This window comes from Octopus bimaculoides, chromosome 1 (assembly GCF_001194135.2).
Source record: "Octopus bimaculoides isolate UCB-OBI-ISO-001 chromosome 1, ASM119413v2, whole genome shotgun sequence".
Classification (NCBI taxonomy): Eukaryota; Metazoa; Mollusca; class Cephalopoda; order Octopoda; family Octopodidae; genus Octopus; species Octopus bimaculoides.
Genome location: NC_068981.1, coordinates 18,550,178 through 18,563,474, shown reverse-complemented (window position 1 = coordinate 18,563,474; position 13,297 = coordinate 18,550,178). Strand labels below are relative to the sequence as shown.

Genomic DNA, 13,297 nt, shown 5'->3' with positions numbered 1-13,297 from the left:
GTGGTGGTGGTGGTGGTGGTGGTGGTGGTGGTGGTGGTGGCGGCAGCGCTGTTGCTGCCACTGCAATTGCTGCTGCTGCTACTGCTGCTACTCACGCTGCTGCTAATGATGATGACGATGATGATGATGATGATGATGATGATGATGATGATGGCGGTGCTGATGTCAGCATACTTTGTATTTAACAATAATCCTATTAACCTCCTTCAAATACGGTAAACCTCGGCGGTATGTCAGGATAAATAATAAAGAAAAATATTAAACACACACACACACACACACACACACACACACACACACACACACACACACACACACACGACGATAAACAAAAGACACAGAACTGTTGCAAAAAAAAAAAATGTTTTCCACAATTCTATATTTGGTTATATATGGGTAATTTGATCAAAACGACAACAACATCAACTACATTTATATAACTACATCACAAACAATGGCAACAATATAAATGCTGTTGTTGTTGCTGTAAAGAAAGAAATTGGTTCTTATTTTTCCTTCATACAATTTTATTTATTGTTCCGTTATTATTATTATTATTATTATTATTATTGTTGTTGATGATATTAATATTGCCCTCATCATCGTCATCATCATCATCATCACCACCATCATCATCATCATCATCACCACCATCATCATCATCATCATCATCATCATCATCATCATCATCATCATCATCATCATCTTTATCATTATCATTATTATTATTATTATTATTGAGTGGGAGAGCAGTGCATGCCATCAAAGTGACACTGGGGTAAAATATACGAAGCCCAGTATACCCATCATGACAACCCGTCTGATAAGGGTACACCAGGCACATGCATCACAACCATATGTGCGCGACATGGTGATTTTATATCAAAATTAACAGCGCATGACCTCGCAGGTGGTACCCAGTTAGAATTTTCTTCTGGTGAAGTAGCCCATCCCGCTCAAAAGGTACCTGAATAAGGTTTGTTTAAGGATGTTGAACAAAACACCCATGTTTCCAGAGATGAATTATTCAATCCCCAAAGAATTCCTCTCAACACATGGCTATGATGCTCCCCCACTACTTCTGCTCGTGATCAGAGATGCACATATCATCAGCCACCAAGGGATATGCTCAACTGGTTAAGGTCAAACAACTGACAAGCAAATCTGTGGTATTGAGCAGAATATTTGCTGCAGCCCATCTTTTATACTAAGACAAAACAATGCACATAATAACACTTCCAATCAGTTGAGATCAGAAGCTATGAGAGCCACTGCCTAAGTACTGCATCCGGGCATTTATTATTATCATTATTATTATTGTTGTTGTTGCCTTTGCACAGCTTCTACAAGTGAACACCTCGTATTTTTCGAGCACTTTCCGGAGTATTCGAGCGGTTCCAAGCAGTGCTGTTTTCTGCAAGCACTTCGCCCTTATTGCAGTCCATATTTGTTCCACGTACTTCTCGAGATTTTTGTTCCCAGGGCTCCGACAATTATTGGTACTACTACTACCTTTTTCATCGACCACAACTGCTTAACTTCCCATGCTAACCCGTCATATCTCTCGACTTTCCTTTCTTCCTTATCGCATACCTTGTTGTCTGCTGAGCATGCTATATCTATGATCCAGCATAGTTTGTTTTCTTTCTCAATTAAGACTATGTCTGGCTTCCTATTATTATTATTATTATTATTATTATTATTATTATTATTATCATCATCATCATCATTATGTCTGAATTTATGTTTCAAGCGCAGTCAGATACTGTATTCTATATTTCACATATACATATGTCTTAACTATACAACTCGACTCATACAGTATGTCGTGACTATGACATACTGAGAAGTGTGTCTGTGTTGACATACTGCACTGTATATCTGATAATTTTCTAATCACGTGGTTTTGTGTTCAGTCACTGCGTGGTACCTTAAGCAAGTGCAAGCTACTATTATGGCTGCGGGCCAACCAAAACTTTATGAGTAGATTTGGGAGACAGAAACTGAGAGGTCCGCCGTGAACATATATACACGCACATGCATACATACAAGCATACATGCATACATACATCCATACATGCATCCATCCATACATACATGCATGTATGCATGCATACATACATGCATACATATATACATACATGCATACAGGATCAGACAAAGAAAAGCATGTAATGTCATAGAAGTCAGCGGTCCTGCCGATGTGAATATCGAAGAGAAAAAGGATAACTACAGACAACTGCTTCGAAACCTCCAGCTTCTCTCGAAACCACCAGCTTCTCAACCCAGTTTATGAATTCACAATAATGCCAATACCAACTGGTGCACTTGGTTTCGTGAGTAAATGCCTTGGTGACAATCTGGATAAACTCTCACTTTACAAATTACAGTTATAAGTGGAACAGCAAAAATATGCAAGACTTTTTCTCAAGTCTAAACTATGATATTGTTTTTGTCATCTACATTCCAGCGATGGGGTTTTGTATCTTTGTTAAAAAGCTGCTCCTTCTTTACAGGAAGTCTTCAAATAATTAAACGTAGAAGAGAACATACATATCAATAAACGTACATAAGCTAAAAAAAAAAAAAAAGAAGTAAACAAGAGGTCAAGCTTATCAGAATGTAGTATTTTTCTCCTTACTACAATGTTCGCATATCATCAGCTGTATGTTGTTCTCAATGATGTTGGGATTCCTTGCTGAGATCAATGTCAATTTATTACATAAAAAGGAAGTCGCGGATATTCTAATTCTGAAAATGTTAAATTCACGAAAAATGTTGCCTTCATAGATATTGTCTGATTGTCACAATTCCCTGTTTGGAAAACGTTGTATATAATGTCAAATGCAGTAATAAAATAGGTAAAAGTTTATAAATATTTCATTCTGTTTAATGTTTATTTCGTTTCAGCATTATTTTGCCTTTCTTTTACATATTTCTTTCTTGATTATATACCTGGTTTCCAATGAAATAAAATATTACTTATTATATACATGGAAGAATGAGTTTACTCATTTACAGTCCAGTGGACCGGAGTGACGTGGAATGAAGAGCTTGCTCAAGAACGCAATGCACCGCCTGGGAATCGAAACAACGATCGTGAATGAAACACCCTAATCACTATACCACACGTCTTTCCTTGTTTATAGAGATAAACAACAATAATAAATTATGCACCATTTTCTTTTTCATTTTTTTTTCCTACGAACCAACAGAAAATAGACGTTTCCCAGTTTTTTTTGGTTTGGATAATGCAATGATAATTAGACAGAACAGAGTTTGTGTATACAAATATGAGGACACGTTTACTACAATACGTAAGGCAACGTTTGTATAAATGTGTTTGTGAGATAGAATACATATTTTCCTATTATATAAAGTTAATTGAATAAGGTTTTACAGAAAGTATAATAGAAGCCGCACACACGCGTTTGTGTTTGTAAAGTCAACATGTTTACCAGTAGATGATGGAGAGCATCGGATAGAAAACGTATGTGATTTTAAAAGTTATTCTGTCGAGGAAATGCCACGATAGACGTTGTCTGCTAGCAAAATCAGATTACACATCGCTGCTGGTGAAGAATAACAGAAAGTTGAAGACAAACATTTTCACTGAAGTTCAAATAGCCAAAAGTGGCTCACAGACTACTTGTCTCTGATTTATTAGAATTTCCGGTCGGCTAATATGACATACATATGGCAACGGAGAAACTAAAATATCAACTTTTAAGGTAACCGCAAGTATTTATATCATGTGTGAAAAACATTTTTGTACGGAGTTAGGGCTGATAGTGGTATCATCTCCATAGAAGTACAGGTGTAATGTATATTGTGCATACAGGTGTAATGTTTATTGTGCAATTTGTCTTCGTAGGAAATCAACTTACTCAGCAAGGAACAACACCAGTGTACTAAGACTATACAGGATTTGACAAGCAAGATGAAGTATCTGCCTCAAAGTGACACAACCAGCTTGAGAAGGCAAATGTTTCCAGAAGTTTTCTCTCCAAAAACCAAGTATGGCTTTTACAACTATTTATATTTCTCTATCATTCTCTATCTCTCATTGAGGTCGACTTTGCCTGCCATCCTTTCGGGGTCAATAAATTAAGTACCAGTTGCGTACTGTGGTTGATCTAATCGACTGGCCCGCCTCCCAAAAAATTTCGGGCCTTGTGCCTCAGTAGAAAAGATTCTCTATCTCCCATTCTTTCACTCAGTTTTCCTTTATCTTCTCTCTCTCTCTCTCTCTCTCTCTCTATCTCTCTCTCTCTCTCTCTCTCTCTCTCTCTCTCTCTCTCTCTCTCTCTCTCTCTCGTACACTCGACCATTCTTATCTGTCCACTGTGTTTCTTTCTCTTCAATTATCTATTTCAATTCTCTCTTTCCCTCGCTCTCTCTTTCTCTCTCTTTCCCTCTGTCTCTCTGTCTCTCTCTGTCTCTCTCTCTCTCTCTCTATTTCTCTCTCTCTCTCTCTCTCTCTTTTTCTCTCTCTCTCTCTCTCTCACTCTCTCTCTCTCTCTCTCTCTCTTTCTGTCTCCTGTCATACTCTGTGTCATCTGTTCAACAGAGACGTTACCCTGTCATATTCATCGGCATCAGAAGGTCATGGACAAAGTCCGTGACGATAAAAAAAAAATGTAATATTATTATCACTCCCCCTCGACAAAAAAAATGCTCCCTACACCCTCTTTTTCGCCTCTCTTTTGTGCTTCTTGTTCTCTGTCAGAGAGAGAAAGAGAAGAAAGAAAGAGAGAATGATAGGAGAGGGACAGACAGCCATGCATAAATACATACATACATGCAGTATACATACATACACACACACATACGTGTATACATACGCAATCAATCATGGCGTTAGCACAGGTGATTATTCATTCTCCCAGATAATGAATACTATCCCATATAGTTTCGGCCATTGATACAACCCTGCAAAGAAAAAATCATTTTGGAAAATTCTTAGCAGCAATCAAATTGTGAAATTCATACCAGGTGGAAAATACACCATGGCGATGAAAGGACCCGGAGTCAGCTATGGCAAATCGCAGAACTATTGGGAGAAATTGCAATGGACATTCGTACTGAATCAAGACCTATACCAGTTCTTCAGAAATGCTGAGGAAGACCCCTCGATAGGAAACATGAGGAGACTTAAAGAATATTTATTTCTGTATTGCCCACAAGGGGCTAAATATAGAGGGGACAAACATGGACAGACAGAGGGATTAAATCGATTATATCGACCCCAGTGCGTAACTGGCACTTATTTAATCGACCCCGAAAGGATGGAAAGCAAAGTCGACCTCGGCGGAATTTGAACTCAGAAAGTAACGGCAGGCGAAATACCGTTAAGGATTCTGCCAGCTCGCCGCCTTAAAAGAATATTAGGATAAGAAACACCCAACATTCAACACTCAAAATTCTTCAGAGGAACAATTACATCTGCAAGCTACTTCTGTTGAAAAGAAATATGTCACCACCCTACCAAACAGAATCACTCGGCCAAAATGCACGAATGATAATACTTGTATTAACAACATAGTCCACTTTTCCGCGAAGTGAATGTGAATGACATGAAACACGACGAAAACAACAATAACAAACCACCACCACTATACAGACATGCGATAACCACTTATGATCTTACAAAAAAAAAAATGAGGAATATAAAATACTACAATCACATCTTGCATGGAAGTTCAAGCAAAAATTGACTACTTATATACATAAGACGCTGTATGAGAGAACGATTCCGATACGAGTTGGGAAAAAACCCACCGACCTGATGTCAGCCGCGATCAACGAAATTACGAGAGAACGAGTAGCTCAAATTCAAGCTCCCGAATTTTGAATAATAAATGTCGTGCTTTATTGTACTGCAGTAACTGTGCATCAACAGACGAGAGTAAAAGAGACTTATCCAAAGGATAATACTGAGTTAAAATGGAGTACATCCCTTGAAAATAGTAAAAGATAGGACAGTTGAACACTATCATCATGTGCAAAGCTAAAAATGAATTCACGACTGCATGATAGATTCCCCAAATTGTATGGGAATTGCCGCCAAGAAACGCTCACAAGCAAATTGATCGCTCTCGAGCGGTAAGTGGAAAACTTCATATCTATAAAAAAATTCATGAACGAAAGATGATCAACCGCAAGCTTGCCCGAAACCCACAAACTGTATATTGCAATATGAAAGGTGGTGCCATCAAGACAGTAAATACTCCTTCCAACGAAGATCTAGAGTCATTCTGGCATATTCAAAAGTCATAGTTTACTTGCAATGTTGTTTGTGCTGGAAGTGAACCCTTTGTCAGCCCTGTTAACAAAATGCCAAGGATACATGCTGAGATATGCAGAAAATAATAAAATTAACGTCACTCACGCACTTTTGTTGTTGACCTAAAGATATACTCTGGTAATATGATCAACATCAACAGACAATTAGAACTAGCCACAACATTCTCATTAAGAATGGAGTTTGTAGTCAACCGAGGAAAGATTCTCGACTCGACGGAAAACATGTACATAAACAGCTTGTCTGTCTCCCCTATCTTTAATGATGAAAACTACAATTACCTCCGAATCGATAAGAATGTTAGCATACTAAAGCCAGAATAACAAAAGAGTACTTCTGTAGACTCTGAAAAATATGGAACGCAGAGCTAAGTGCATTAAACAAGACCATATCTCACAATACGTTTGCTAGTTCCAATATTTGGGATATTGGACTGGACATTTGACGAGATCTGCAGCCTGAACATCAAAGCTAGGAAGGTAGTGGTCACCACTGGTAGTTTCCACATTAATGGTGATACCAATAGTGAGACGAAGTGATGGTGGTGGGGGCATAAGGTCAGTCCAATCAGCCTTCAAATGTCGCATTGTATCACTCAGGCAACACCTGTTGAACAGTAAAGAAAGAAATGAGTACATTCTATGCCTATTCAAAAGTGAGAGCAACAACATCTTCAGAGTTGGAGAAGAACTACAGTGTAGGTACTCTGAGAATATAACTATCTCAAGCGACCCAAAGAAGGCTGGCCTGGCCAACCTAAACAGAAGCTTGGAGAAGAAGCAGGCATCATATCAACAAAAAGCAATGCATGGGTAGATATCCCATAAACTAGAGAATAACAACAGCACTGACAGGAAGAATAGTCTTTCTTGGACCTGTGATAGGTACATTACATCCTACCTAGAAGGATATATCTTCGCGATCCAGAAACGGGAGATAGCTGCTGAATACTTGATAAACAAGAAGGACGAAGATACCACCAATACTCCACGTTGTGATGATAAAATATCGGCTCTGCTATACCGGTGTGGAAGATATCCCCCACATCATCACCATGATGATGTGGAGGATATCATCACCAGCTCTTCCAAAATGCCTACGCGATACTACCTGCTCCTGATGCATGATATAGTTGCAAAGACCATTCACAATGTTATCCACCAGGAGGATTGCCCTGACATATACATCAAGGGCATGTCAGAAGCAACAGGTAGTCACACCTTTAAAAAGAACTCCTTTAAAACATTCCATTAAAACAGCAATTTGGTGCAAACATGACAGACCTGATATTATTCTGCTGGCCAGAGAACAAAATCATGCATTGTTGCAGAGATTAGCTGCCCAACGAATGTAACTGTATAATCAAAAGTCCAGGAAAAAAAGAGAACATTTATGGCGAATTAATGCAGAACTTACAACTCTTGTACTCTGGGTATAAATTCTTATTTGCACCTATCATAATAGGTACATTAGGTTACTTACTGTTGTGTGCATACATCAATGACTGATGCATCAGGACACATCTTCAGTGATGTGCCTGGTATCATCGGGTGTTTCGGGTCTTTCTACATCATACACCCTTCTCCTGGTGACCCAGCTGGGGCTGATCAGATCCCAGCTTGTGTCCATATGGTCAGCTAGCTACCCCATGGCTCTTCTCTTTTGATCCACACTCACTGACGTATGCACACAACGGTACGTAACCTAATGTACCTATGAGGATAAGAATTCTTATTTGTACTTATAATCGTAGGTAGATTAGGTTACGTACCAACAAATTTACACAGAAAGAGCAAAAGAACTACCGCAGGTTTTCCAAATCCAATCTATTAATGACACAATGAAGAGTTGTTAGACATACCAAAGATTTCTCCATTTGAGATTCTTTAGGTGAATAGATGCATACACTTGGATGTGTGCATCGACAGCTCAACCAACACACCAACTCAACCACATATTTACAAACACCGGGAACTCTCTTAACTCAAAAATTTTGTCATTTTGTTAACGACTGACTTGGATTGTCTTAAGAACTTAAATAAAACTTTAAAAAATTCATCAATACCCACTATTGAATTTCCTATGCCAAACATGAAAAACATGTAAAATGCCCCAGGGACCCAACTCCCATAAAAATTTCCTGAACCGAACATACGTACATATCCACGTATACATATGGAATGCATGAACACACATAAGAGTGAAGCATAAATACCAGCATAGTTTAGTTAAAGTGAAATGCATATCCACCACACAAATACAAATTATTCATGAGCACAGATATGCATATACACACATCAATCAATTCAGACGACCACAAACACTCCCAGTACTTGCCGTAACTGGAACGAAAGAGCCTTGCCACTTGGTTAGTAGCCAGCTTGAATTGCCCAAATAAAAACGAAATCTTAAATAAATCTTAAAGAAAACACATACATATACGCTCACATGCATATATTATTTTCCCTCCATTTTTCACAATCTTCTTCACTCTCATTCCGTTCACCTTTCTCAGCCATTTCATTCAGAATTTTAAACACCCTACAGGACATTCTTATCTCGTATGATTGATATTTTTGCTTTTTCTAAATTTTTTTTTTTTAGACAGATTTCATTATTTTGTTTGTGTTATTGTTGCAGTTGTTGCTTGCCATTAAGGAGTTAGTGGGTTGGTGATGTATTGATTTTGGTGTTGATGGTGTCTCTGTTGGTTCTGAAGATAGAGAGCGGTGGTAGTGAGGGTTGATATGCATATATATCATCATTTTCCTATACCTACATATATATACACATATACATATATATATATATATATATATATATACAGACATACATATACACATATACATAAACATATATGTATATATATATATATATATATATACATATATACACATACACATATATATATAGATATATAGATATATATATACATATATATATATGCATATATATATACACATGTATATATATACATATATATATATATATGTATGTATGTATGCATGTATGTTTGTATATATGTATGCATGTATACATATATATACACATGTTTATAAATACAATCTATAATTTTCACCTTAAAAGGTATTTTTCATATGGTGGCCACTGATAAAAATGTTTTAATAAAATTTATCCTTATATTAAAAGTATATGTGTTTGTGTGTGTGTGTGTGTGTTTGTTTGTGTGTTTGTTTGTGTGTGTGTGTGTGTATGTGGGTGCGTGTGTGTGTGTATGTATGAAGGTGTATTACGTTAGAAATGTAGCAGAGTACAAATAGAGCCCGTTCACCCGTAGAATTACCAAATAACCGGTAGTATTACGGTATACTTCCAAGTTTACGTTTAGGCAGATGGATGTGTTAACATCGCAGTCGAAGGTTTTGCTTTGTAACCAACGGGGACAGCAATTGTGTATCGCCAGAAGAAATACAGCTGGATCCCATTATACAGGAAAACCGTTGCATAATTTAAATCATGTATATAGGAAGATCGATGTTGTACGGAAATATGTATCATGATTATTAAATAACTGTCTAACTGTACTCCTTCTTCTTGACTCTATCTTATTCAATATATATATATATATATATATATATATATATATAATTAATAGCGACAGAAGCAGTATTAATATCAAACGGTAATCATGATCTCAAACTTTACGAACGTGGAAGGTGTGTTAGAACAAAAAAATCAGGCGTTATTTACCTTGAGCGAATCTCTGAAAAGTGCCTGAGGTGCATAAATGCACTCGAAATTATATCATTGACTGCCGAAAATCGTCTGCTACGCCCGCCAGAATTACCAGATCACGTGGTTTCACCCTACTATGGGTTCCTCAGTCACAGATACCCAGCAGCACGATAACAGCTGAATCTCCCGTCAACGATATATAGAATATCAGTGTCTATTGAGGCACTGATATCGCAAATAGCTAGTCGGTTTATTAAAAAATGATTAATGGCGACAGAAGTAAGCGGTAATCTCGGTTAAGTTAGAGATCATGATTACTTTTTATAGATAGATAGATAGATAGATAGATAGATGGATAGATAGATAGATAGATAGATAGATAGATAGATAGATAGATAGATAGATGGATAGATAGATAGATAGATAGATAGATAGATAGATAAAGTAAGCGGTGGGAAGAAACTCAAATACGCACAGATTCATTATAAATATTCCCCTCATACTCCGTAACTGTTTATACCGCGCGCACACACACACACACACACACACACACACACACACACACACACACACACACACACACACACACACATCTGTCTCTCTATGTTGTGTTTCTAGTTTTCAAATTAACTGCTTTCGTCTTTGCTGATACGTCGAGAAGCCGTGTTTTGTCTAAAAAAGAAAGTGTGGTTTAAAATTTTTTTTTAATTTATTCCAGTTTCCGTAAAAGCGAAATTTCAGTTCGTATTCCCAAATTAGCGCTATACTTTGAAATTTCCGTAACCACTGAATCCTGTAACACGAAATAGCCATAACCTGAGATAACTTGTGTTCCCGTTTTAAAGACAGCAGAATGTGATATGAGAGTGATCTCATGATCCTTAGCAACAGACTCGACGACCGCGTAGAGGCTCCCTCGTTTGCACATGTATTTATCATTGCTGTTGTTTACCTCCAGATCAGATTGAGCAAATCTATGATCAAAGACGCTCCTATCCTGACCATTCCATGTTTTCCTGAGGCATAGTTAATAAAAGACCGTATTACTGAATATGTTCTTTATTTTTTACGATGGTGGAATGTGATTTGAGTGGAATTTGGCTACTATTTCTTGCAAGCTAAGCAACAGCGTAGAGGCTTCCTCTTTCTCATGTGTTGTTGCTGATGTCATAATTGTTGTTGTTATTGTTAAGGCGGTGAACTGACAGAATCTTTAACAGGCCGGACAAAATGCTTAGCGGCATTTCGTCCGTCTTTACGTTCTAAGTACAAATTTCATCGATATCGATCTTGCCTTTCATCCGTTTGGGGTTGATAAAAAAAAGTACAAAATGATCAATAGGGACGGTGTAATCAGCTACCCCACCCCCAAAATTCCAGGCCTTCTGCCTACAGTAAAATAAAATGATTTTTTTTTGCAGTTGTTGTTGTTGTTGTTGTTGTTGCTGCTGCTGCTGCTGCGGCTATCGTTGTTGTTTTCGTTGCTACTGTCCTTGCTGCTACTGTGTTACTATGGTTGTTGAGCCGCTGCAGTTGTTTCTGTCGCCGCTGCTGGTGTTGCTGCTGCTACTGCTGCTGCCGCTGCTTCTACTACTGCTGCTGTTGTTGCTGCTTCTGCTGTCGCTGCTACTGTGTTGTTGTCGCAGCTTCTGTGTTGTAATTGTTGTTGCTGTTCCTGTCATTGTTACCAATATTGAATCAAGATGCATCAACAGATCAAAATCACTGATATTTAAGAGATTTGTAAATATAGAATTTCCCAAATTGTTTTATGCCTTCTTAACATTTCTCTAATCCTTCGTTTACCACAAGTCTTTGGTTCACTGGCACTATAGACCGCTGGCAATGAAGGGGAAACACTTTATATGGACACCTCTGCCACGAAATGCAGCAAAGCATAAAATCGCCAACACATGACAGAGATCTGAGCAACCGTAACAGTTGACAGACAAAGAGACGGCGTTATTGGTCGTATTCACTTTCCTGTTCTCTGGCCTTACCGACAGAGAGACGAACCGTCTGGTGGCTATTTATGGGGAACTAATTTGTCAGTCAAGCATTTGTATCAATTACTCACCGCAACAGAGAAATGAACATCAAAATCACAGTGACAGCAGCTTCATGCAACTAAATACTGTAATATTTGTTATTCAAGTCTTCTTGTCATACGGCAGATTAACTTTATAGTGTTAGTAATGTGGCAAATTAACTGATGACAGGTCAGGATCCACATCTGTAATGGCTGACATACAAATCCTCGGTTTTTCCATTCCAATTATCTCAATTTCTTTCCCTCTTGTATTTAGCTTTAAGGAATTGAGAAATTAGTATTGGTATTCATTACGTTGTGTATGTTCCTGAAGAATCCATTTGTGTAATTCTTTCAGTGTGGATCCACGCAATCTTCTGGCTATAAAACCTGACTACAGTCGCTTTGATTCTTAAAAATTGACAGGCAGTTACAGAAATAGTTTAGATTTTAATTGGATATCAGACGCTGATTTAATATAACATTATTTTGTGAGACATCAATTAGATAAGCTCAAAACAAACATAGATTTGGTTCCGTGTGTGGTTTTATATTTCTGTAGAAACAACAAATATCACTAATCAGTCTAAAAAGGAAGAAGGACCAATTGCAATAAACAGAATTAGAATGATATCAATTATTAATGGTTCAGTTGTAAAGAGGTTAAATATGATATTCAGTACATGTAAACGGAAGTCTATCTATTAGACAATCATATCTAAGAATGCTTAATATCAGACTGTCTTTTCTAAAAATGCTATTTATAAGACAGCCCCATGTAAGATTTCTATCAATTAGAAAGTCATACTTAAAGAAAAAGAATTGTCATAACTACCAAACAACTGTTTTCATGGTAGTCTTATGCTATAACATATTTTATATAAATATAGACAATCCTCTCCAACCAACATCAAAGCTCCTTGAGAATTTTTTTTCTTTGTTATTTGAATTACTTGAAACAAACCGTAGCAATCTGATTCACCTTCTGATCTTAGAGGACACCTGTAAGCTGTGGTCAGTGCCCTTTTTCTTCAGGCATGATGATAATAAAATAAAAGACCCTCAATCAAAAGAGTAATATGGGAAGCTGTAGCAATCATCCTATAAATCATAGCTACAGAAAATTAACTTCACAAAATAATGATGAATATTTAAATATTTTGCTTTTGTTTGTTTTCATTAAAAAAACAGTTTTAATTACTTTGAATCATGAAAATGAAAAAAAAAAGTCAAGTTTATTGTGATATTTTTTCCCCTTGATTGTCTAA

General features: G+C 37.2%; 1 protein-coding gene across 3 annotated transcripts in view; it reads left to right on the top strand.

Moving 5' to 3' along the window:
* The window catches only part of LOC128247021 (leucine-rich repeat and coiled-coil domain-containing protein 1-like), a 797,355-nt gene that overhangs the window by 745,526 nt on the left and 38,532 nt on the right, over nucleotides 1–13,297 (top strand). Inside the window, exons 11-12 of one of the 3 annotated variants that reach the window (XM_052965575.1) lie at nucleotides 3,875–4,017; nucleotides 10,719–11,376. The exons of 1 other annotated variant lie outside the window; for it this stretch is intronic. In XM_052965575.1, the coding sequence (XP_052821535.1) occupies nucleotides 3,875–4,017; nucleotides 10,719–10,809 (234 nt within the window). In that variant the 3' untranslated portion in view covers nucleotides 10,810–11,376. Of the gene's footprint in view, nucleotides 1–3,874; nucleotides 4,018–10,718; nucleotides 11,377–13,297 lie in introns of those variants that run through there. One more of the 3 variants, XM_052965578.1, reaches the window with a different exon arrangement.